This window comes from Manacus candei, unplaced genomic scaffold (assembly GCF_025592945.1).
Source record: "Manacus candei isolate 608988 ecotype Guabito, Panama unplaced genomic scaffold, ASM2559294v1 h1tg000014l, whole genome shotgun sequence".
Taxonomy (NCBI): Eukaryota; Metazoa; Chordata; class Aves; order Passeriformes; family Pipridae; genus Manacus; species Manacus candei.
Genome location: NW_026138062.1, coordinates 61,816,402 through 61,844,015, shown reverse-complemented (window position 1 = coordinate 61,844,015; position 27,614 = coordinate 61,816,402). Strand labels below are relative to the sequence as shown.

Here is a 27,614-nt window from a genome sequence, read left to right as displayed (position 1 = left end):
TTCAAGTCATACTACTGTGCTTTATACTCACATTGTAAAGCAACAAATTCAAAGTGCTGATAAATGTACCATTGTTCTCTCTTACAGAAATAGCAGCTGATGACCTACAAGAGAACCAGAAACCAAAAATCATCATGAAGAAAGATACCTTATTTTTGTGTTTGCATACTTCAGTGAGTTTTATCATTAAAAAAACTCAATGAGTCATATCACAAGGAGTTAATTTATGCATTTGGGTTATAAACTTCAGAAACAGGAATTTATAGTGGAAATACTGACAGTCTTAACTATGCAGAAAATAATGGATGCTACTGGAAACACGAATCAGAAAAATAATTAGCAGAGGCAAAGTAACAAAAAATAACCCACTTTTCATAATGTACAAGGTTTACTCATGCAAATATTTTCTCTTGCATTCTATATTTACATGCCTACAAACTATTTCATGAAGAACAATTTTTTTTTTGCTGCTATCATTTTTCATCAGACCATTTGAATTTTAATGGAAGTTTTACATTATCTAAGGGTCTCTTAATAACCACAGCTTTTCATAAACTATGTTTTCTCATATAATGATGCTACAGAATTTTCTTTTTCTTTGTATCACCTCTTCTTTTGGTGTTTTTTCCTTTCCCTTTACTCTTGCACACCTAAAAATTCCTGTGTTGACAATACTGCTATGGCATGCACATATACATGCTTACACAAACATGGTAATGAAGCACATAGAAATTAAAAAGTACACTTACGAAGCAAGTTGGGTATTGTTAACCAAGTACTCCAGTGGGTAGCTACAGCTAAATTTGTACAGAAGCCCAGGCAAATAGCTGATAATTGTTGGTGGGTCTGGCGTATCAATATAGCCTGAAACATTACCTATCTGTATCACTGAGGTATTTCCATAAGCATTGATACCTCGAGCTGAGGATACCTATTGAGGGAGACAGAAGATTACTATTATCTGAAAGTTAACCATGGAACAAAAAATACTTAAGGACAGCAAGTACGCTTTAGCTCATAATTTATCCAGAAATATCTTCAGTAAATCCTTCAAAACTTAATTTGGTTTAATAACATGTGTTCAACTTTTCACCTCCCTAAAATCATGAGTGTACAGTTCACAAGCTATACCCCTGTTCTTAAAACAGACTTGAGCAAAGCTTGAAAAAAATTATGAATCCTGGAAGAGTATTTTTTGGTAGGTACTTTTTTCTGACCATCCCCAATGAATTCACTTGACTTACGGGAAAGAACTGAAGGAACTTTGCTATTATTGTTAAAAAATATTACCTTAAAATGAGCTTACATATACAATAGTAAGGCAAATACACAAGCAATTTCATTCACAGAAACAATATTCCCTCACTGTTGAGCTTTGGTTTTGACATATCAAAAACAACTTACTTTATAAATAGATACAAAACGAATAGCTGAACTTTGTGGTTTTGTTTACATTATACATTTCTAAATTACAAACTATAACCTGTCAGAAATTGCAGAGCTCAAAAGTAACACAAGCTTAGTGCCAACACAACCTAAATTCAATCCATGGGCATGTGCTATTTTTGCTCAGGCTCAGAGAATGTGCAGAGCCAGCAATAACATGCAGCTGTCAGGAAAACTGAAGGACACTTTCCTTCTGGTAGCAGCCTGACCCCACTTCGTCTGTAGCTACTGATCTGAACAGGGGGGTGGTTTGCTGTCTCAGTAGGCACATAATTCAGTAAAGCAAATTAACATGGCACTGGACTTCCACTGTAGCATTTCTTTGGTATAAAGATGTTTTCAAAACAGATGTTTTCAACAGCTTTAGAATACATGGTTTCTTAAAAAGGTATTTCATTATGGAAGAATCATCCTGAGGTGCACATGAGTTATAACACTTTGCAGTAAGTAGCACAGGACATTTTTGATTTCTTCATCTACAAAAAATACACCTAAAAGACAGAAGCAGCCATGCACTTCACCAGTGGCTTACCTAATACTTTGCTAAATGGCACAAAAATGTCAAAAATCAAATCACTGATGTAGTATAGCCAAGTACAGCTCTGTTTAGCTTCCTCATCACCCCACCCCATAAAATAAGAAGTTGAGTCTGCTGTATCACAGACAGACCCAGGTTTTACTCAAGTTCTGCCTGAGCTGTTGTCTGTCCTTTACTTTTATTGAAAATTAGTTTGAAGGTCTTTGCTGTGAAACACTGCCAAGAAATGTGCAGGATTGTACTACTCCAGCGCAGGGAACATGATAAGAGATGCTCCTCGCTCTTTTATCCCCTTTGTTTGGGGCACAGCATGCCTAAACAGAAAGGATGGGGGAATTTTTGGTTAAATGTTTTACAGCTGCTGCTTTGTCTTTGTATCCTGTGCAGCCTTGTGGGGAACTTCATGGGGAGCTCCAATTATTTGGATTTACCAGACTAGGGTTTTTTGTTTTGTTTATTTTTTTTTAAACTTCAAGCTCTTATGATTATAATTAAATAGCAAGTTCAGAGAGTTTACAATGTGACCAACTACACAAGAACAGGAAGAAGTTGCTTCCTAGAAAATTATTCTAGTGCAAGTCATGGAGGTGTTACAGTTTTTCAGTGAAAATGGGAAAAGAGAATCTTGAACTTGGTAAACTGTTCTTTTGTTAAATTTTAAAAGAAAACTCAGCCTAAGGCAAAGGGGTCACAGAGCATATCAAATATTTCAGCCCATTTTTGGCACAATTAGCAACAAAACAGGGGGCTTGTTATAAAAACTGACAGGCATCAAGTGCAAGTATGAATGCCAGATAGAATAAAAGTCTTAAAAATAATACATCTCTACACTTGTTTTTCTAAGTTATTCATAGGTATTTTGATACAAAGTTGTCACTGTTTGTTCAATGTGATACACACAAACTGAACAACTCTCTATTTCTGCAAAGTCTAGGCATGTTCAGCAAGAGTTTTAAAAATGCCTTGGAAAAATCTCATTTTTCCACCCAAAAAAAAAAAAAAAAAAAAGAATTAAAATAATACTTTCTAATCAGTGAATAAATATGTGTCCCACCACATTTTCTTATTAGTAATCAAGATTGTAAATTACCAACTTTCTCCACTTCCCTTTGATGTATGCAATATATTGCTAACTGGGTAACTCAAAGTATCTATAAAAGATACAATGCTGTCAAAGACATTCACTGGATCCTATGCATAAATAGCCATGCTACAATTTCACTTGGACTATATCTTACCACTAAAGTGTTTCCACAAGATTCCAAAGTACTCAGATTGATGATGAAAATGACCACTGCTGGAAAGGTGTTGTTATTGATGAAACCCCTGCAGTGGGCATCCCCATGTTTCCCATTCAGTGCCAGATCTGTCTCAGAATAACCAGAGAAAAGAACTGTGCAAAAATTTATCTTCATAGTAATTGTCTGTACTCCACAGAAAACATTAATATCTCGTTCAGCTGCAAGAAAAATACAGGGAAAGACATTGTAAGAAGATTTCAACTAATCACACGTAACTATTGCAGCAGTTAATCTAGTGTTGTAATTTACAATCAAATAAACTTTTAGACCTCAGTCACAGCAAAATATTGGAACATAAAGGTCAGAATTGCATTATTCTGGAGAACAGATCTGACTCTACAACTTAACTAAAGAAAAAAAACCCAAAAATTAAAGAAAAAAAAAAATTAGAATAGCAATATAGTCTACCGTGCAACAAAACCATTATTCTAAAATTCCCCCGCAAATCTTTTAGTAGCACGTTCATGAACTGAAGCATTGCAATAGAGTAGAAAACAGCAAGTGGTTACATATTTGAAGTCTGATTAAACAGCTTCCTTCTGTAAAGAAATTTCCAGTGATTTCAGAAATCTGGGAGGTCAAGCTCTGCCTTCCAGCCCACTCTGGCATAAAGTTAGCTACATTTGTCTAAGGTTGTCTGGAGTCCACTTTGTATGAGATCACAATCTCAGGCTGTGCAGACTTTGAAGTACAATCAACAGTTTATCAGAGCAATTTATCACAAACTTTGTCAAGTTGGGATTTTTATTATTGTTGGTTTTCATGGTTTGGATTTTTTTTAAGAACCATCAACTTTAGCTTTGATGAAAAATCAGTTGGCTCTTGAATGATGATCAATACTACAAAGTATCTTGCAATCTTTCATTCTGTACATAATGACAACACAAAAGCAGCAATTGTTAAAATTGATCAATTTTTGAGCAGCAAAAAAAAGGTCTTGGGTGAATTCAACTTTTTATTCAAAAGTTCTGAAGATTGTTATGGGTTGTAAGGAAAAACATGATGTTAGGATACAGGCAAGAGTTTGGTTTGCTTTAGAGCTATAACATGGTTTTTCCACAAAGTCTTCTTTGCCCATAGATGACTGGGATGCTGTTCTGGTGTTTTCCTCTAGTGCTTTAAAAAAAGACATACTGCACTGTGTTAAACACAGACATTACTCCTTTATATAACAACTAATTTATTACATCTGCCTGAAGATTAAGTGCTATTAAAAATTGCAGAACAACTTCAGTCAATACTATACCATTAAGACTGCTGGAATGAATTGTTTCACTGCATTGTCACAACAGAGAGGAAATGAAATCTCCATTACAATGAACTAGTTCTTCCCCCGTGGTACAGGAGCACAAACAGTTTAATCTAGACAGCTTTAATGGTGGCTTTAAAGACAAAAGAATCAAGTGCAGGAAATAACTGAGTGTAAATTTGGGCAGACAGGTACTGGAGGCAAGACAGAAGTCGAAGTGATTTGGCATGAAATACTCCTGGTTTGTACATGATCATAATCCCACTAATATAACATACAAAGATCAAGAAGCAGCATGCCTTGTTTTCCACTACAGGTGGACCATTATGATCCATTTAATGAGTATACTAAGGTAGAGGGACCAGTACAAAAAGGCAAATGGCAAAGTGTGCATTTACGCTTACTTGGACCAAATACAGAAGCAGTCAGGTTGTAACAAATTGCAGCATTTAACATAAAGTAGCTCAGTTAATTTTATAACTCACTTCAAGCCTTTTGAAAAAGCAGGATATTAACTCCACCAATTAAGTTACCATTACCACTTGCAAAATTATCATTTGACACTATGGGAAATGAGACCATACAGTACAAACACTACTTTTTGTGTGATATGGGGGGATAAACAACCTTTCCAGACTGAACCTTTTCTGCCATCTACTTCACAAGGAAGCATGGCTGCCAAATTAGTCCATTCTGGAGTGGAAATAAATGGAAATAATTTCCATTCTGGAAATAAAACATTTTTTGTTCAGATATTAGTCTGAAACCAGGCACGAACAGATCTAATGTCTCTTTAGATGCTAAACACCTAGCTCATTTCTTGTCAATTTGGAAAGGTAAATATTATTCCTAAATATGTTAAAACAAGTCAACTAAAAAAAAAAAAGTATTTGTATTCCTGCACTAAAATCTTCTGGTTTTCTGAGTAAGAGAGGATAGACGGTTTGAAGGTTACGTCACCCATCTGATGAAGCCTTAAATAAAATGACCTCTATGTCACAGAGTTTCCATACAAGCAAACCACTTGATTTCTTTCTGACTCAAATCACCCAAGCTACCTATAGCCAACAGTACTCATGGATGTGTCACAAGCAAAACAGAGTAAAGTTCAGGAGGTACATAGATACTACAGAGACCATCTTGAGTTAAGGACAGACACGTGGTGATGAGACAAATGCTGGGAGCTCCACTGCCTCCTTCTGCTCTGGTACCCTTCCACACATTGCCGAGACTCACCCCAGAGCAGGCAGCAAAAAACTTCAGAGGACAGGAGTTTGCCACAGAACACTATTGATAAAACTCTTTCCAGCAGAGGAGTCATGCAAAGACACATAGTTCAAAACCAGCTTCTCTGCATTTACTTCTGATCAAATCACTGCTTTGATATTGAGTTAAAATGCGTAGTGCATTTTAGTGAAAAAGCTGCAACATTTCTTAGTTTCTGCTAAGTTCTCAATACGTACTTACAGGAGTCCCCTGAATCAAAATTGCATTTCCCAGCTAAAGACAGACTGCTATGGCTCCATCTCCCAAAAGCCTTCTAAAAGCTATGCTTTACTGCAATGTAGAAATAAAGTCTTTGTCTCAAGGTAAACTCTCTGAGGGGTGTGTTCTTTAGAACACATTTAGCTTTTGGCATAAGAAGTCACTGAATTTTCAATCTGCCAAATACGGGGATATTTTTAATTCATTCCTGCTGACTATTGCTTACCTACACTCTAAAACAAACCTGCAAATACACAAACAGAAGTCCTGTCTGATTGTCATCCTATTTATGCAGCAGCATTCCTATGCAAGAATTCACCAAAGCAATGTATGATAAAAGAAAAATCAAATGAAAAATGGATGAGCTCCATGGTTCCTTTAGGAAGGCTTAATTTCTCCTCTTTGCTGAAAACAATTTCTGTTCTTAACAACATTCAAAGAAAAAGAGCAGGAACCTTCAAAACCCAATGGCTTCTCCTGTATCTGCACACCATTCTTGCCCCATGGCTGGAATTCCTGTTCAAGGTGATGAAGATTCCTTGTGAGGAACAAATAAGGAACAGGAAGAAAGTCTACCTATAACCAGATTCTGTGGGTACTATCTCAGCCTGAGGAGGCACTTGTTCCAAAACATTCTCCTTTTTGATCTCTCTCTCACCTTTCCCCCTACATTTGGACTCTGAAGGCCCTGAGGCAGCTGCCTCGAAGCCACAGTCTGAGCCAAGATATGGGGAAGCAAGAACAGGAAGAGTGAGGTCCTTTTTCCTGGAGAGATTCTCTCACCCATCTTCTAAGGTTCTTAAACTCAGAAAAATGAGTTCCAGCAGCCTCTCAGCTCCACTAGCTCCAGCCCATTACATAGCAGGCCCTTCTGTATATTGAATATAATACCTTCTAAATTTGGGAACAAATGGGTTTTCTGGTTTTTACTCCCATCTCAAATGCATGACTAATAAACAGAATTATTTTTCTTTCCTAGCTCTCAAAATCAGCACTAAGACTGTTGATTAAAGTCCAACTTTTGAATCTTTACTGCCCTAGATGGAAACAAGAAAAAGTAGGACTCTGCTCTGAGTTCCTATAGGCAGTGAGGAGTCATTAGCATTTACTCTAAAAAAAAGTCTATTTTCTTGTAACCTTGTAACAGATTTTCTCCCAAGTCACTGAGATTTGGCAGACATGGAATCTGATATGACCCTTTTTTATGAGGTAGAACTGCAAGAGGCCCCTAAATATCCACAATAAGAGATGAATTCAGTTCACAGGTGTTGCATTGCAAATAAATGTTGGCATAGGGCTGGTGCAAAAAATGACCAGGGAAAAATTTAAAAAAATAGAAAGATGAATCTAAAGTTACCTCCAGCTGTTGTAATCCTCTCAAGAAGCCAGAATAATAACAAAAAAAACACCCACAATTACATAAAATAACTTAAAAGGTAGATTTGAGACAGGTGGGCACAATTCACCCACACATCTAAAGCAAGCCTAGAAAACTTGTTGCTAAGAAGGGAAATATACAACTAGCTTGTGAAATACTCAGTTAAACAATGATTTTCTCAGGAATGGAGACAATGTATTTGATCTTCTTTGCATGTCTTATTTCTCTGTTCTTCATATTCATATTGATTAAGTGGAAAAAGGTTAAACCCACTGCTGGTCTTTATGTCAACAAAGCATCTAGCAGTGTGGTGGTAAAAAAGGAAAACAAACACACTTTCTGCTTTCTGATGACTGAAGTTTAATAAAAGAGCTGACCCTTCCTGAAGAAAAAAAAAAAAAAAACACCACCACCATCAACACTACTATTATTCAGAAAGCAGCAACACAAAAGGCATCACAGCATAATACTATACTGAGAGTTCATTACTAAACTATTCAATTCAATTGCTATCTCAGAAAAACAAGATGTGATAGAGACAGTATTCCAGCATTCACAGCCATTTTATTACTATTATTATTCTGCCCAAAATACAACTTGAAGCAGGAAGGATAAGCAATGTAATAGAGACTAAAAGGAGGCTTTAGCTGAATAAACCCTGATACACATGTCACTAAGACTGACATTTCATTTCTATTTCTCATTGTATTAACAGCTCTGAACATCCAATATCCAAAAAAATTACTTAATTTCCATTTACTTAGAGGCAAGAGCATACATCATAGGTAGACATATCCCATTGCTTCACCTGTCCCTAACCAAGCACTTAATGTTGAAGTGAGGCACTAAATTTTGCCCACTGTGTAATTAGAAGAAAGTAAAGTGCAATTTTAGAGAAGTTCATTGTCACTGAGATAGTCAACACTCACTTAACACGTAGTCCTACCCCCAGGCTTCAGACAGATTTAAAGCTCTGTATTTAAAAATAAGCACTGCTTTGAACCAAGACAATAAAGACGCCATTAGAAAAAAGTCTATTAAACACTTACCAGGAAACCTGCTATGGAGGTTAGCATCACAGTTGTATCCATTGAACTGAGCAGTCACTGAAAGCACTTTAATCGTCAGCAGGAGCAGCAACCATACCTGTTCCATTGCAAAACCTAGCAAAACATTAAGTGGTTATTACACACATCTGTTCAGTGCATTAAAGATGCTTACTGCAGACATTTAACCGCTCAGGAGGTGATGGTCTCCAGCAAAGGAACTGGGGATAAAGCTCACAAACTTATGGGAACGAGGTCACAGACAGCAGGGCCCATTTCTCTACTTCTGAGTTATGTGTAATTTCTATTAACTTCTACAACTTTTAATCATAACTTGTCGCAAAAAGAAGACACTCAAGGATGATATAAAAGAAAAAAGAATCTGTAAAATATATTGACAGATGAGAATTGATTAAATATTTAAACTCCAACAGCTTTTTTTACATTTCTGTGTAAAAATTACCTAAGAAAGACATTTTGGCTAAAATAAAACTATTGTTCTAAGTCCTTGAAAACCATACAGATAAATGGTTTGCTGAGCAATTCTCAGGCTCAAGGTCCTAGAATAAAAATTAGTTCATATCTATTTGCCAAACATTCATTCTTTGAAGCACACATGGAATTATGTTGAGCTTACATAATGAGCTGGTACAGATACTTGCACCTACTTGAATTGTATCTGGAAATCAGATCAGGAGATCAGAATACATGAATTTCTAGTGTTTTGAGTAATTATTCCTTCTGGGAGGATATCTCCAACACCTGTAGTATTTAGCACAACCAAAAATATTTCTGATATATGCTTTTGTCAAAAATATCCCAAAATATTGAGATTTTTGTCCATGAATCCAAGTGCATTGACTTTTATTATTATTATTTTATAAGATTTTGTGATTCTAGAGAATACATCTGATCTGCTTACATAGACTCCACGTGTGGCAATGGTCTCCATTTGCCTAGACAGGAACTGAGCCATTCTAAGAGTTAGGTTTGCTATCTCTAAGACTGCAGATACAGATATGTTGATCATCACCTTTCTCCAAGTGCATAAAGAACATTTGCAAACTCCAGAGATGAAGTACCACTAAATGCATCTGTATCTGGCATGGCAAGGGGCTGTCATGCACTGCTAAGAAGAGCTGGCAACTGCACACGGAGAGAACACTTGAGACAAATCCTCACTCTTAACTGAATCTTTCGTGGCTACACAGCAGTCTGAGCTAAAGTCTGCTCAATAACAGAAAGGCTTTCACTAGTTTTCAAACCATGTTTACAGAGTACACAAACCGACGATTTAATGCTTTGTGTTGAAAGAAAGATCCTTAGAGGACACTCCCAAAGTGATTTGTCAATTAACATATCAACCACAACTGAGCCAAATTCTTCTAAAAAGTCAAAGGTATGTCCAAATGTACAGACACTGATTCCTGTGTAAGTCTGCTTAGAAGTGTATGGAATAAAAATTCAGAATTGAAAACACCATCTTCCATCTAAGCATGCATGTTTCGTAAGCCAGGTATGACTTTTGCTGTCTATCACATCCAAAAGCAGTTTTCCCACCAAGTTCTGCACAACTTCCTTAAAGTGTGACTTACAGCAAGAATCCAACCTCTTTTTAGTTTCAGGTGGATACGAAACTCTAAGCAAAAGCACTTTTTGACCCTTTACTCTTTTTCCATTAGACTCCTGTGGAGGTTGGCAGCACTTGCAGCTAATGCTGATGAAGAACTGTGAAATCATGAGAAAGAAAATAAAATTTCTAACTGGGTTGTTATGAAACCTATGTATTTTCATGATCTTCTCACCCCCTCTATTTCTCTCAGATGGAGAAGCAAAGTAGTGGTTTTTATGTTTGTTTACTATGAAAATTCATATTTTATTTTGAAAGAAACACTTTATACTTCAGAAAATTGGCATTTCTCCAATGTCCTGGAGCCTTTCCTTGACTTGAACAGTGGTTACATCAATAAAGTGGCAATTACTGTTCTTTGTATACGGTCTGGTTTCTTATGTCCATTACAATGGTATATATTAAGGGCAATTTACCAAGATCTCAATCTGACTTCAATTTTCTAACATTCACAGTGGGTTTTTTGCTAGCAAAAAAAAAGCTGTTTGAAAAGAATTTAATGAAAGACGCCACTGACAAAGCTGTAGCTTTTATTTTAGATGAAAAGTAGAACTTAGCAATAAATTCTAAAATTTTAATTATTAAACATAACTTATGTTGCTGCATTTTGGAGAAAGAAGAGATGATTGCTAAGGAACAAATCTGAATTAAGACATTAAGTATTTATAGCATTATTTCTCTAGCTGTATTCAGAACAATTCAGATTTTAACACAACCAGTAGTGTCCTACTTGCTTTCTGGCTATTGACTTATCTGTAAATGGATCAACATGCAGATCCACATCACCAGTTGAGCTGAATCCTACTGATTTTGATTAAATAAGTTAGGAACAGGCATTATTTTTCATTTCTCAACAAAGAATTGCAGGGCTAGAAAGCACCCTGAAAAGCCAACATCTCCTGTCTACCCACCCCAGTAAGAATCAAAGCAGCCATTCCTGCTTTTCCAGCCTGGTCTTAAAGGCCTCTGGCAAGTTATTTCTCAACAGAAATTTGTAAACTTCAGTCTCCCAAATGTATAAGACATCCTAACCAAAAGATTTGTACCATATTCATACTGCTGAACATTTCATCCAATGAAAGAAGCATAAAAGTTTTATCAAAATAGTAACAGGAACATCATAACCTTATTGCCTGCTTATGAGCATGAAATTTAAATTCCATTTACAAAAAAAAGTAAAGATAATATGCAAGTCCTAGGAGTGGGGTGATTTATAATCTAGGAGTCAAATTCATGTGGAAGATATTTGCCCTTTTTTCTTCAACGTGGTATGTAATTCTTTAAGCCTTTTTCAAGGAATACTGCTCTTGGCGCTTTCCAAAAACGGTCTTCTTTGATCCAGTAGCAAACATCCTTGGCTGTTAAGGAAACTTCCATGATTGCAAAGATGCCAACACATACAGCAAGGGAAATGTGACCATCTCTAAATAAACTCTCAACTGGCAAACCCATATCAGGTTTCACTGATGTGCTGCATATCTTTGAAGAGTACAGAGAGGTCAGAGTTGCAACATGCAGTCCTCAATTTAATTGTTATCACTTTACAAAGCCCTCATCCCTGCTTTGATGAACTTCACCCTGTCAGAAAACCCGCACAGAATTTCCAAGTAAAGATGTTTATGATTTAAACAAGACAGGTTTTAGCAGTCAATTTGGGAATTTAATTCCGCAGAGATGCCATGGTTTGACCTATCTAAATTTCCTCTTCTTTCTCCTCTCATGACCTCATATTCATTTTTCCCATCCTCTCTAAAAAGCTCTTCAAAAATTTTCTATTGTCTACAGCATTCACTGATTCAGCCCTACACTTTTATTGAAATTCATTTGTGAGCCAGTTCTGACTTCTGAGTATATTACTTATTTCAAATATTTATCATGTACTTTCTGAGAACTTCCTGTAATACCCTGCTTATTCTTGATTTCTCATTCACAGGGTGTGGCAGTTCTGCAGAATAATATGGTGATCTTTGTGCCTTCTGACTGGATAAGTCTTTCATAAAAACAGTTAACAGTAATAACAAAAACTTCTCAAAGAAAATTGTATATGTGACAAGCACATAATAAAGCTGGTGGAACATTTATAAGTGTTTTTATACATATCTAGTAACTGCCTAAATGTTGTCTAATGATACACATTAGGTGTCTACAAGTAATGCAATAGAAGCATTACTTCTACTCATAAAAATCATTTCAAATTATCATTACATAGTTCAGCAAGTACTTCTCAGTCATCTCATGACAAAATAGTTCCTTATCTTTTTGGTTTACATTCATCTTGCTGCCACACTTGCTTTTGCATGTGCACTCAAGTTGTGAATAGTTGTGAAGGGCATTAACTGAACTGCTGTCAAGTCTTCCAGAACCACTTTGCCCCTAAACACATACTAGATCATTTGCCATCACTTAAAAGTGATCCAGTGAAAAAAACCCAGAAGAATACCTCTCTACCTCTTCAGTGGAACTTTCTCTTTTAACTTGTACATTCCATTGCAATGAATTATCCAGATTGTTTTCACTATTGCCTCCCACATTATCTCCTTGGATCTTCCGATGCAGATAAAACAGGACTTGGATCTTTACAGTAACTGTTTTGAAGATAAGGCTACCAAAAAGTGATAACTGCCTTTTTTCAAAAGGCTTGTTACAGAAAAAAAAAAAGGGCATCTGAGATTTAAGACACATTTAAGACACATTTCAACTATAACATTTCCTTCTGCTTGAAACACAGCATATCTTTTCTTGCAGATTTCTGTGATTTCAGGCTCCATAGTGCCATTCCATTCATTTCTGACACCTAGCTAAACCTGAAAAGCTGAAAAAATAAATATGCTCAGACATGCACACACACACACACGTATACACGACAGATATATACACACAGAGGCACACATATGTATCTTGAAGTTCAGCAGTTTCCCAAAAAGAGGACTAAAGCTGATGATGGAGCCAGACCTGTGAGCAGACTGTATGTTCCCAAAATTACAGTATTTGAGGGCTTACAGCACAGAAATGCAACAAATGTAATAATTTGACACATATGAAGAAATAATAAAGCTAAGAATATCAGAAATCAATGCGCCTCAGAATGTACAAAGAGACCAGATTTTTTTTCCCGCCACAAAATAGGAAACTATCTTTAAATATGTAAATAATTTCTTTCTTATAGCTATTCAGAACACAAAGAGCAGTTGCAGACTACACAAGAAAGACCATGCTTTACATGTACACAGGTAGTCAGACATTGAATTGCCTTCAGCATCAATTATTTGGCCCTAGAATGACCTGTGCTTATTTGCTAGTCATATATTTCCCCTCAATTTTTGATATTTAAAAACAAGAATCGTGGATTAGCTTCACGCTATGCCAGATTTGTAATTAAATGTTGGGTCAAAGCTTGGAGCCTCTCCATAATCAAAATTCTACCAGAACCAAGCAGCAGCTTTACCTGAAAAATTCTAAATGATAGCTGAAGTCTCAAAATCTAAGTCTCAAATGCTTGTGAATCAAGCAGGTGCCCACAGTGTCCAAAGAAAATGAGACTGGGGAATAAATTTTGCAGTTTTCAAAAAACAATACACAAACCTTTTGCTTTGGTTCTGAGGTTTAAAAAATCCTAGTTTAAGTTAAAACAATTCTGTTTTATATTCCAGTCTTTTTAGAATAATCTCTTTCACAGAATAAAAAAGCCAGAGGGTCTGAGAAAGCTGTTAATTTTCCACAAAAGGAAGCCATACCAAAATCATTAGACTTTTATGTGAAAGACTTCAAACCTTTGACCAGCACGCTGCATGGGGAACTGATATTCAAGACCATAAAAAATTTATATGGAAGCAATCCATAGTGTGCTTATGAATCGAAATGAAACAATAACTCTAAACTCTGCTGAAAACTTAGATCTTCTTCCAAAAGACAAAGCTCAGTATGTTTTGTGAATCTTATTACTGGTAGTGAGAAATAAATGTGTATGTTGGGTAAGTAATAGAAGTCTTACAGCCATGCAGTGCTCTTGAATCTATAGAATCAGGTGTGCTTAGAGAGATGTGCACTAGGTCCGTCTGGAGCTTCATCTCATACCCTCAGATAGGCAAAACTCCAGCTGAGACTGTTTTTTCACCTGCCTAATGACTAGGGAAATTAATTGGTGTACCATACTGCCAATAAGTTGTTAAAAAAATTACATTTTAATGCTTCGAAATATTCATTAGAAAATTTACACATTGTACCTTAGTATACATGTCTGTCTTCATTTTTACAACGAATCCTTGGATGCACTGAGGTTTTATTAATCTAGTCTGAAAAGAAACTAAGTTAACTGCATATTTATAATGTAAGAAGAGAGTGATCAAGTGGAGAATAAGACCATATGAAATATTTCTAAGAAATTTATACAAAGCAGCTAATATCTTCTTTCAAGGAGACAGACTATTGGGGAAATAAAGTTATTAAATTATATATAAATCTAAACAACCCTTTGTTGAACAAGCCAGAGATCCTGACTTACTAGATTTAAATCATTCACTTCAGACTGTCGAGGTTATGGAGTAGACTGTTTACCTGCTATTCTGTGCTAAATATCAGTTATTCTAGCTTTTTCTGCATCCACTAGTGAAATACTAACATTGTTCAGATGTGCTGCTTTCCTCTTACACTGTTCCATATTATTTTTACCATAGCTATGCTTAGTGATGGAATAGTTGAATTTTACATATTGTATGAATATTTGCTTTGCAGTCCCAGAAAGGTGACTTCAATAGTGTATTTATATCTCTCTTCCAGATAATTATTTTAATGATTTAAGGAAATGCTAGTGTTTTCCAAATCATGCCAATCGTATCATACAGTAAAGGTACTGAAATACATACCTGATAGATAAGCTAAAAATTTAACTCTCTGTTTGAAATTATGTTCCTAACTTCATGTTTCGCAGATACCTCAATAAAGTGTGAAAACACAAATTAGCTTTAAGTTCCACATATAAAAATGCACAGAAGGACACCTCCTGAACCTCCCAGAAAAGAGAGTGATCTCTATTCTGTTCTTCCAACCTGCATCAATTAACCACCTTTCCCACAGGACATTCATGCAGATACGAAGCGCAGTAAGTTGTCAGTGAAAGCAGATCTGAGAGGAAAACAGGTCTGAAGGAAGTGATTTATGGTCAAAGCTTCAGACTTGAATTAAAGAACTTTGAACAAATTATCCTCTCACTTTCACACTCTTCATACTGTCTACTGCATCAGAAAAACTTTGACATCAGCAAGGGACCTGAGAAAAAAGAAAGGAAATTCTGCATAAGATTTAGAGACTATTGTAGTGAACAGTCTGAGAAAAATCATTGTAGCCTAAATGTGGATGTTCTTGACAAAATAAGACCTCCTTTTCATCATTAACATCCACATAATTTGATTTTTGTTCTCTGCATTTCTTCAATCTTGTGGTTTAGCTGTTAAATTCTTTAGTACGACTTCAATGGATTCAACTGAAATGCCAAAAATATAAACCAACTGAAAACATTGACAGATTCTCCATTGAGGTCACTGCATTTCTGACTCACATCATAAAACTAACATAAAAATCTTTTTGGATTTTTCACTTCTCACTTCAGCTACAAAATACTACAAACAATGTGATTACAAAACAAAAGCCACCAACTAACCACAAGCTGTGCTGCACTCACACTAGATAGAGAAGTATCTGTAATGAACACAACTACAATGCTTAAGATATTGTCTAATTAATCCAATACTAATAAAAATCTGGGCTTATTTTGTTCTATTGCAGCTTGTTTGCACTGTGTTTCTCTTCCACTTTTAGTGGAGACACTGTAATTTGAAAATCAATGAGACTAAAGCAAGTCCAGGCTCGTCTTGGACGGAAACAGAAAAGCAACAATTGCGTCATGTCACCTGCATGGGGAGTGTACAGAGAGTGTCCCCAAAACCTGGAACGAAGAGACTGTTACTGAGCTTAAATACGTCCTCAGCACATACACATTCAGTCTACAGATTTCCTTCTCAGACCAATGATCATTATGGGTGTTTCATCAGCTAGCAAATTTACAGAAACTATCAAATCATTTTATATAGGCCCCTGTAGTGTCATCCCATGCTACTGGCCTTCAGTTGCCTCTAACCATGGTCTGGATTCAAACATGCTGATCTAGTGATGAGATGCTCTTAATCCTATTGCCTGACCGCAGAGCCCTGCAGTCACACAGGCAGATAAAGGTCTAAATGAGTATCATTCTACTTAATTACTCTTTTTATGCTTTTGAAGAGAGCAATATAAAGATAAATCTTCAGTAAAATAATTCTTGATGTCAGTAGCAAGTAGATTATACTGCAGCCATCTGTTAGCAGCTTGAAAAGTTACAAGTAAAATAAGACTTCCCTGACAAAAAGCAGCAACAGTTTATGCCATCATGATTACTTCAATTTCCTTACTTTTAGAAACAGCAATTAAGCAGCAAAGTTGCAGAATAATGCTGCAGTACAGTACAGCTTTATCTAGTGCCTAGAAGTTAAATGAATTTGCAGTAAATAATGCTGCTAATATCTTGGTCAAAGAGAGCATGTAATACCACAGATTTCATAAACTGTGAAATGAAAGAGCACTTACACTCTTCCCAGATTTATATTTAAAAAGAAAAACTATTTCTATTGTGAAATAGAAAAGATTCACTTATGGATATTTCTTTCACCATGTTCGAGTCCCTCTCATAGCCATTTGGGACTCAAACCAAGGTTTGAAGTAGTTTTTTAGCCAACCTCTAAAACAAGCCTGAGTGGTACCGCTTAAGAGCTAGCTGAAAGAAAACAAAACATCGTGCATTTGTAAAAACATTCTTTGATCAAGAACATGCAAGCAGGGCCAACACTCCCATCTTCTGCAGCTCTTAAAGTTTTCCCCCACAGTACCCAAAGCAATTATAGTAACTATGTCAATTTAGACTGTATCAGTTCATCAGCTTAACTGAAGACTTGATTTCAAATCCCCACAGTCTTCATTCAAGAATATGTTGTCATTATTATTACTTTAAAAATAAACAAAGGTGGTGTAATTATCACGTCCAGTCAGCTTTGTGACCGGACACGATGTAATTTCCAATCAGCGACCCCATGTCATTCAATTGCAGTGGAGCCAGATAAGAAGTCCCGTTATCAAAATTTCCTTCCATCAATGCAATGATTGTGGGAACAGGCGGATACCACAAGTTGGATAACATTGTCTCCTTCAAGCAATTGATTGTTTCCCTCCTGAAAGCAACCTAAGTGGGTTTAACATACATTGACAGCCTCAGTATTGCATGGGGTTTGTAATCTTCCTTCCCTCCCATTAATAGCACAAGTCTGGCCTGAGTACTTTCAGGTAAAAGCTAAGTTGCAAAACTCAGTCACAGTTGGATGCTTATTTACCATCATGCTTTCATCAGCCATTCCCTGCATACTTCTTCCCCAACAAACTACCACTGAGATTTCCTTTTGAGGTTAAATTTGCCTGACAGGTGATAAAGTAAGAATTTTCTTTTAGAAGTAATGAATACTTCGACATTCACCAATATTTTAGTAAGTTCTAGTTGGCTGACATGGTGGGCACTTACCCAAATCCCCTGTAGCTGTTGAGTCAGCTGTACTCCATCTATCCCGTGCTCCTGCATGTGATCAAGTGTTCAACTCCTCTGCCCTGCAGAACTTTTTCAGAAAATACTCCAAGCCTGTGGATGGGGGAAAAGAGACACTCATTATGAAAATTCTTTTTAAAATAGGCCTGGATTTCAGATGGGAAAATTTGACAGGTCTCAGAATACTTTACAAGCCTGTTCATCATCAGACTGAAACCTGAGTAGGATCTTTATGGTGGCTTTTTGCAATCCTTTGCCTCTTTTTTTCTTGCAGGCTTTTGATCTGCTTCTCTCCACTTGTATGAAGATCTCCAGAGACCATGTGGGGCAAACAATCAACCTGGAGAAATTATTCTGTCATCAGCTTGTTGAGGGAAAACCTTGTCTGCTTGAAAAGAGGGGTGGGAGGAAGGAGAGAGATGGAAGCACTGAGATAGGATCAGTAACTAAGCTGCAAGGTTATCAATGTCCCGTTGTGTGTTGTGAGAAGTGTCTATTTTTTTCAACTCTGGGCTAAACTCATAGTACTAAACAAAACAAAAGCAAAAAGAGCGACATTTCACGCTGTGATGAAAATGTGATATAGGGGTGTCATCGTGAATACAGGTGTCAACAGAATGATAATTACCAACAGGACATCAATGCACACAAAGCCAGCTGCACACAAAGGCAAAGATCAAGCTGCTAGAAACTAAACCTGCTTCATAATATCTACTCCTCTATTTCTGGGATTTGGAGGGAGGTGAGGGGAGGTGCTTAACTGCATTAGGGTTTTTTTCCTCCTTCCACCCTCTCTTTTCAGTTTATATTGCAACCATCTGTACCTGGCAAGCTTTCGTTACACCTTTACCAGGGAAAACAGTAGTTCATAGACTTTTGCACCATAGGGATAACTTTGAGGTGCCTGGATTTGTTGGAACTTAGGTCAGCTTTTAGAAGAGAAAAGCCCTGCCTGTGCCATGCCTTCATTCAGCTCCTTTTAAACATCAAAGTCCTGTAGGGCACACTGTGTACATTCATGGTAACCCAGGCAGGGCCCAAAGAGCAGCCATGGCAGAACTGGCAGTGACACAGTGCACTGACCCACTTGCTCCTCATCATCCTACGATGTCAGGGCACTGACAGAGGAAAGCAGATTTCCCTTTTAACACTGAAGCGTCACACAAATACACACTAAAATATCTCAGTGTAATGTAAGTTTCACAAACAAGTGCATTTAAAGCACTGTCTACCCTTGAGTTGGCTTCCAAAATGGGAAAATGTCTTTTTACTATGTTTCATTATTTAAGACATGTATAATATCAGAAGTCATCTCTTGCCTTTTGGTCCTCAGATGAGATTATTAAAAACATCAAATCATCTTAAAACACTGACAGCAATCACAGCTTCTGCAATATCTGGGTTTCTCCCCTCCACAGGAGAATGCACACAATGTAATCCTGGCCCAGCATGACAGCTGTCATCCCATCTTTCCCTTGCTGCAGACTGTGCCTTTCAATAAACAAAGGAAACAAAGCACAAGGCTGCAGGCTGAAGGTTGAGACTCACTGGCCACCAGCAGCTATGCACAGAGGAGCAGTGGCATTGCACTTTTGGGAGACACAGGTCTCCCCGCAAGCTGTAGGAGCAGCTTGGCTGAGGAGAGTGCACTCCTACCTGCCCACACGTGTGAGCAGAAGCAGGTTAAAAGCTGCACAGCACAGCCCACAGAGGCTGCATTGAAGCCCTTGTGCCCTGAAAGACCAGCCTTCATCCCTGTAGGTCACAACACGTATCCCTATGAAGAATCATCACTGACAAACCCCTCTCTCACCATATGCTTCTCAGGGAAATGGCGATTACCTAGATGTTCCCAACCCCCAGACAGGTTTCCCAACCTGGGAGCACAGCAGTTTCTCCCTCGATCTATTAAAACCCCATAGGCAAAGTGGACAACAGCCCTAACCTGTTCTATCAGTATTTAACTGCTCTGATTTATAGAAAGCAATCAACAAATCTCTGTGCTTAGTAGAAACAGGCCCTTCACTGATATCAAACTGCACATATCACTGACCTGAAGATATGTTGTATCCCCCAGAAAATCCAAGTTTCTGTTTCAAGTTCTCTGTAGAAAATTCACTAATTTCACTGCTATATAATGTGTTATTTATCTATTCTTTACATTTAAAAAGAAACCCCTAAATTCTTTGACACAGAAAAAAAATGAAACAAACTTGAATATTTCACCATTGGAAGTATGCCCCCAACTTTGATTCTTTAATCTTACAATGTATTTGTAAAGAAAACTATTTTCACTCTGTATAATATTCAATAGTTTTGCAAGTTTTTAGTATATGATTGCAAATAGTTATTCTGGTCAGAACAAATATAAGACCATAGTTCTATGAATAGAGCACAAACAGTTTTCCAAATGTACCTCATTATAACTAAGAGACATCTTGCTCATTTCCAAATTAAAAATCTGTCTCCATCCCACAAATTCCTCTGATGTCTCACTCACAATTTATGTGTTATTTGAGATCAGACAAACTGATACTTCTAAACAGTAATTTTAGAGGAGTTTCGGACACAGTCTGGTTACAAATATTATCAATTAGCCTCTAAGGAACCTTCTCTATTCATATAAAAAGATACAATGCATAAACAAAAACATTTCTTCTTTCCTCTTCTCCAGGATTTAGAAAATCCCCACAGCTTGCTGCCCATATCTAAATACCTGTGAGGAGACAGAGAGGATGCAAGAGAATAGAAAAATTCAATAGAAAAGAACAAAATCCAAATAAAAGGTCAAGTCCAAAGATTATTAACCAGTCCAGATTGAAGCCAAATTCTACTGCTGATTTGCCCACAATATAACTTTATATTTTGCCAGATTTGCATTTCTCTTAATAAAAATAAGATACACAAGATTATCCTTTAGTATTAACCATAAAAAAACCCAAACCTTGTTTTTATCACTACTATCCTCTTATATAGAGCTCTGGAGTTATCCTAAACTTGCATCTACCAAATATAGACAATATCAGAACTTCACTGTTAATGTGAAATTCCACAAACCTCAGTTAGATTGCTAGCTTTAAACACAGAGGCTATTTCAAAACAAAATACTCTTCAATTTTTTAAGCCATATGGAATTCCCATGTTCAGCTGAAAACTGAAATGCTTTGCTCTATGAAGAGGGATTCTGCCTTTTTGGAAATGATCTCTGAAAGTGCACAGTGGTTGCCGGAGTGTCCATGAAATGAATTCTGCAGCCTAAATGGCCTTTTAATGGAAAAACTCAACCACATAACATTTCCAGTGTTTAGGAACAGAGGAAGCTTTACAGACAATTAGGTAGCTTTTCTAGTCATATGCCTTGTCTAGAATATACATCAACATTGAATGTTTAAAAAAAAAGTCTTGGGGAAAAAAAAAAGGATGGTTAAAAGCACAGCGTCAGCTGACAAGATGCAAACAAGCAAATCTTTCCCACAAAATAACCTGTCAAAAGTCAGCATGGTTTTGGGGTATATATTGGTATATATAGGTTTATATTTGAAAGTTATCTCGTGGATTTCCTCTCTAGATGTTATTATCATCCACATAAAGCTATTATGCCCCCTTTTACATACCTCTTTTGCAATCAGGCCTACACTAGGTACTTTTGGTTCTTCTGACAATGAAATTTTGGAAGCCTCCAAACACCTCCACCACTTCTCCAGTAGCCTCATGTTTCTCATACCTGTATTCATCTGCATTTAAAACCCACACACACTTGCTTTTCTAGCCATTTCTCAGTATTAAGTCCACATTAAGCCCCTTAGTGTAAGCAATTCACATTGTTACTCATGTTTCTTTTCTAAAACATCAGATTTAATTCAGAACTCAGCTAATCTAGATTAACAATTTATGTTATTCTTACAACACCTAGCCAATGCGTGCTGCAGCCACAAGGAAAAAAAATGTAAAAAAAATCAATACTGCATTTTACATGAGAGATTCCTCCCCAGCAATAATCAAATACACTTACAGAAACACATAGCTCAAAAATTGTCATGGTTCTTTACATTATTGGCATCTAGGGAAAATATGCACCAGTTTTAAATAACTGAACAGTATTCAACCTCAAAACCATCTGGTTCACTTTCTATCTTGCCAAAGCAATTGTAATTTAAGTCTCTCTAATGTAAACTGTTAGCAGAACACGGATCACAAGTGAAAAAAACGATCATGAAATTATACTTGCACTGAAACATCAGAGAACCCAAATCCAGTTTAGGTAGACTTTTACCAAAGGCAAAAACGTGATCTGAACAGACTCTAAATAACCCTGGCATCAGTTTCCTCTGGGTACAGCCCACAGAACTGGGATGGACAAACCCCTGTTAGTTTTATTAGTACGCAATAACATACATCAAAAAAACAACGTATTTCAGTACTAGCAGAGGTAAATGTGAATGAGAAATGGTTGTGCTTACAAACTGGAAATGGGAATAAAAAATACACGCAAGATTCTTTCAGCTTCTCCAGCTTTACAGAAACCCACCTGCTCAGTGGCAACAAATATATTCTCCCAGTGCTTTAGCATAGCATTTAAAAAGTTCATTTCTTGATTTAAAATTCCTCTTTATTCCACAATTTACCTGTTTTTTAGTTTTAGATGTTTAAGCCCCTACTAGCAGGATCTACATCTAGTATCATAGATGAGCTTAGCTCACATGTAGATGTTTTGGAAAAGAGTTTTCGTGTTACAATAACAGATCTGACAACCTGCTGTCAAAAATAGATCAGGAATTAAACTTCCTCTTGAATTATAGAAAGAATTTTTAATTTGTCCCATGTCTAGCAAAAAAAGTAAAAGTCACCTTGCAATCACTCTCTCTTATCTTCAGTCATAGAGAATTACACTGTCCAAACACAAGATGCAAGTTTGTTTGTAAGACTTCCATTTCCAAATATACACACTCTTTGGTAGCATTAGATAAATCCTGAACATTGCATGTTTGTACATATAACTGAGGCACACTCCTTTCTGAACACATTTCCACCTCCCAGCCAAAACCATCCCTTTCCTTTAACAACTAGATTATATTTAATCTTTCATCAGTTATAGTATTTTTTTCTTCTACTGAGGCCCACAGATTTTCAGATGAGAAAGAGAGGGGGTTTTTTGACCTGAAAGGAACATTAACCTGGTCCTCTTGCTTTACAGCATAGTCTTTTTCCTTGTCTCCCTTTGCCATTAGCTTCTTCAACTAAATGCAGATGTCACCAGCCTTTCTTTAGCGAAGGGAAATAAGTGTCCCATTAAGTACTTAGAGGAGTGGACAGATTCTCCCATTCAGCTGGTTCCCTACACACTTGCTGGTGCTGAACAGCAAATCTTCTATTTCTGAGAAAGGGCTATCACAGAGAGGTCATTTTCCTCTAAGTGGTTTCCTTATTTCATCTGTTCTCAAGTTTAGTGTTAAGTTGCTGAAAGATTACCTCATTCATATGATTGGGAGCCTGTTCGCCTCCAGAGTGTAGGGTGAACGAGGCAATAATTATTTGTTTGAAAAATACAGGTAGTTTAGCTTGCATTGCAAAGAAATATGCCTGAATTTGCCATTATTCCAGGGACAAATCCTGAAACCTTTATTTCCTTTTCAGAGAGTCAGGCCCTGCTCACAATGGTGAAAAATTACATGCAGATCGTCCCAGGTGCTGCTCCCACTCAGTAAGAGTCCAAAGCGAACCAAAGCAAAGGGGCTGCCTGACCAAGCACTGCTGCAGACCATGTGTGCACCCACACTCTGGGGTTCTCCAAGGAGGAAAGCAATCTCCAAGTAAGGTAGGATGGGAGTTTAATGTACTTTAATACACCAGTGAAGTTCCCCAAGCCAAATAGTTTCCCCCTCCGCCTCATTTGGTGTAAGCGTTTTTTTGAGTTTGAGAGCCTGGTTTACATTACGCTTAGAAGCTTCTTTTGGGGGTCTTTTATTTGTGGGTTGGGGGGCATTAGAGATGGTTTTATTCAAGGAAAAAAGGCAAGAGCTAGTGCAATAAATGCAGAGCTTCCCACGTTTATTTAGTTCACAGACAGATTTATAAGACCGCTTTCCATGATCTTTTTCCCAAGTAAATACAGCTGCTGATATGGTTACTAGAACAATGCAAGATTAAAACTTCAAAACAATAAGACCATTAAGTGTCAGGAAACTCTGATAAGGCAGTGAGAAAGAGTAACAGAGATCAGAAAGATTTTTCCACAGAAGAGCCCTGACCCATTCCTCCTAGTCTGCACCTGCTATCAGAATTCAAAAGCAGAAAACTGCCCCTAGGAAGAAAAAAGCTCACTATACAATTCCTATGAACTGGATTTAAGATGCATGTTCATTATTTTGCAGAAGGAATGTTCAGCAGGATCAATATGCCATCAAGATAAAAGAAGAGAATAAATTGTCCTGAGAGTTGGTCAGAATTTTCTTTACTGTCAGCCAGGGAATTAAAAACAGGGCAGGAGGCATATTAAAACTGTGCTTTTATAAGCTTAATCAGTAGGCTGGAAAATGAGTTTCACAAAGAGATAATGAGCTACCAAATCATAATTTGCCAAGGGTGCATCGATTTTCACTCATCTTCAGATCATTTACAAGCATCCAGCACAAGAACAACTTTCTGCCCCAGGCCCCCACCAAGCAGGGGCATGTGCCAGAACAGGATCCCCCTGCACAAGGAGGAGTTACCAGTTTAACAGTTGCATCAGCTAAAAAGGTCACGAATTTTTATCTTGGGCACCTTCACAGATATAGCAAAGAGCTAATCAAAACAATTGATCACAAAATCAGGGTCATGCTGACAGCACTGTGGCTTTACCAAACCCACAGTCCCTGGCCTCATCCCCCTCCTTGCCCAGCAACTATTACAGCATTTATCCAACACATAGGAGAGCAGACTGAATGTCCCTCCTCCAGATCCACCTTGGGGACCACTCCTTTAGGTCAAAGGATGAAACTTACTCCTGGTTTACTGACAACAGGTTTTGTCCCCACCAACTCATACTGAACTGTTTATACAAATACTCTAATTACCAATTATAGCAAATGAGAGAATAATCCAGTTCAGCACATGCTCTAAAATGCCTAAAGCACTGTCCTTGAGAAACAGGACAAAGTTGAAATAAAGCTCTCAGACTGGAGGAGCATTAAACCTAGGTCTTCTACACCTTAGTTAAGCAGTCACATCACTAGATTAACAGAGAGGAGCTACTGCAGAGGCAGACTTCTAGCAGGGGAAACCAAAATTTGTTATAAATAACATCGAAAGAGTAATAACAGAAGTTAAAAAAAATGGTATTTTCATTCAAGTTGACATTAGATTTCTTCCTTTATGGCAGCACACAAAAGCCATATATACACACACACACACATATATACATACATTCTTGCTACCGTGAATCAGGTTTGTTTTCCTCTCCCGCCCAACATCACCAATCCATAAATGCCCTATACCAAAAGGAATGACTGGATCTTTTCAAGAGAAAGGTTGAAATATTTTCAGGAGAAAGGGAACAATCTTGTCATCTCTATATTTTGTATTTAGAGTTAACACTGATGTACAAAATTCAATGTTAACTCTTTCTCGCTTGTCTCACCCTTTAATGCTTTCATCTTATTTGATTCCACCCTGCTCTTGTCAGCAAGTTAGACTGTCTGGGTATTAATTGTGAGATGTTCTGTTATGTCACTTCTTCACTGTGCACCAGGTACAATTTAAAGAGTTATCTTCATTCCAGGACCTGGTCGAATTCCAAGTGAGCTATTTGTTTGTCAAGGCAAAATTCAATAAAAGATGTTGTTTATCTTTAGGAGTTATTTATCTTCTGCTAGAGAGTAGAGTAATTAAAAAATGGTATAGTTTGGAGGAGCTGAACAGGTGGGAGAGTTGAGGGTTTTTTTTTCTTTTTTAATTTAGTGTTGTACTCTAAAGTCCACTAGCACTTCAAAGTCCTTTTTTTCTGTAGCAAAAGGCACAGGATTGTAAGGGGGGTGCAGTTCCAATCTTTGGACATACCTGTTCTTTTATCCGTTCTGTCACATCTCTGAAGAATTCAGACTTTCTCTAAGTTGCTCATTTCTGTGGAGAATGAGAACCCTTGCCTTAGTAGTCAGGCAAATAAGACCAGATATTGCTCTTATGTGGAAGGTGGGAGGGAAGGAACCTTCAATAAATCCCATTACTTACTCTCTTTCTTGTGTTATTTGAACACATATTTTTAATAGCACCACTTATCACACACAACAAGAAACTACCTGCCCCGAGTTCCACATTGAGACCACTCAAAGAAGTTGAGCCTTTCTTCCTTTGTGCACTAGATGAACATGCCCATCACCAGACCTTAGCACGTGTTTGAATTGGTAAGACTACTTCCACTGCTTCTCCCTTTGAACCACCATTCTCAGAAATACTCTGAACTATTTTACTGTGCAGTGACCATGCACTGGAACAGGTTGCCCAGAGAGGGTCTGGAATCTCCCCTATTGGAGATAATCAAAAATCATCTGGATGCAATCCTGTGCCTTGTACTCTAGGATGATCCTGCTTGAGCAGGGAGGTTGGACCGGATGACCTGCTGTGGTCCCTTCCAGCCTTACTCAGTTTGTGATTTTGTCTCATCTTTGTTGTTACAAGTGTCGGCAAAGCAACACCTCAGAACTGAAAATGAAAACATACTGGTGGTACAGAATTAGAGGCCTTAATTTTTATCTTCCTTTATGCAAAACCACTGCAAAGAGCTACAAAGTTTACGTTCTGAACTTCATACTCATTTTCTGGAGAAAACATGGAAGAAATGAATGCTTGAAAATCTTCATTAGTCTCTACTCTATGGAAAGATATTGTACACTAAATATCAGAATTGCCTATTAAGTACCATAACAACAGATCAAAGTATATGCCACTAAACTAAACAAAAACATTGCAAATAAAAAAAAAAGGCAAACCCCAAAACATTGTGATTAAATCTACTTTAAAATAATCCATAAAATCAAGAAGTGAGGAAAATATATCCTCTCAAGAATTACAGCTACACTTGATCTATTTCTTTCCTTACTATTAAGTCCACTGCATTATTTATTCATTCAAGTGCTTTAATCAAGATAACCACTCAGAAGTTATTTGATTTAAAAGTACTGTTACTGCTAAATGTAGCAGTAACAGATTACAGCAATTTGCAGCCCATGGTGATGTGCAGCAGCACAAAAAATTAGCTGTATTGAGGACAAGTATTGCATGGTTACAAACAAGAAAGTCATTCAGTGGTGTAAAAGGAGATTTTTATTTTTCTTTAATAAAGAAATACTGTTGTGAGAGACAGCCCTCTCTCCCTCATGCTCAGCCCCAGAACCCACGCTGACCACACTGCACCACCAACCACAGTCTAAAGGCTTATTCTGCAAAATGAGACAACGTTTAACTTAAACATGCCCCAAACTCGCAGCCCTACCCATCGGGAGCCAGGCTGTAGCAGCAGGGGACCTCAAGCATTTTTAAAAACCTATCCAAGAATATTTACGTGGACAAAACACCTGTTTATTGTGGCTACAGGATTTGCACGAGTGCTGCCGTGCTTTTGAGTGCAAAGCAGTGATGGCTGAGACGAGGCAGGGCTAGCTAGCCACAGACTCATGTTTGTTAACAGCTCCACAAGGATAACAACTCTTCCCAAAACAAGGATTTTTAGGTAAACTTTTGGATTTGTGAGATGCCTGGACACTACAGCGAAGAGCAGCATTATATTCCTTATAAGACATAGCTGAGGTTTTTAAGTTTCAACTCTGCATGTTGACATAGAGCACACAATGAATGCTATATACTCAAATAACAGGGCACCAGTTGTGAGGTTACGTTGTCTGAAACGGTCTTGATGGGATGAAATACAGTCAACAATAGGCTAT

At 37.3% G+C, this 27,614-nt stretch overlaps 1 protein-coding gene across 4 annotated transcripts in view; it reads right to left on the bottom strand.

Moving 5' to 3' along the window:
- The window catches only part of ZPLD1 (zona pellucida like domain containing 1), a 77,101-nt gene that overhangs the window by 13,075 nt on the left and 36,412 nt on the right, over positions 1–27,614 (bottom strand). The window contains exons 3-7 of one of the 4 annotated variants that reach the window (XM_051781005.1): positions 17,674–17,787; positions 8,447–8,560; positions 3,223–3,443; positions 750–931; positions 32–104 (exon numbers count right to left, since the gene is read on the bottom strand). In XM_051781005.1, coding sequence (XP_051636965.1) covers positions 32–104; positions 750–931; positions 3,223–3,443; positions 8,447–8,552 — 582 coding nt within the window. In that variant the 5' untranslated portion in view covers positions 8,553–8,560; positions 17,674–17,787. Of the gene's footprint in view, positions 1–31; positions 105–749; positions 932–3,222; positions 3,444–8,446; positions 8,693–10,038; positions 10,349–17,673; positions 17,977–27,614 lie in introns of those variants that run through there. The other 3 variants (XM_051781006.1, XM_051781004.1, XM_051781007.1) reach the window with 3 other exon arrangements.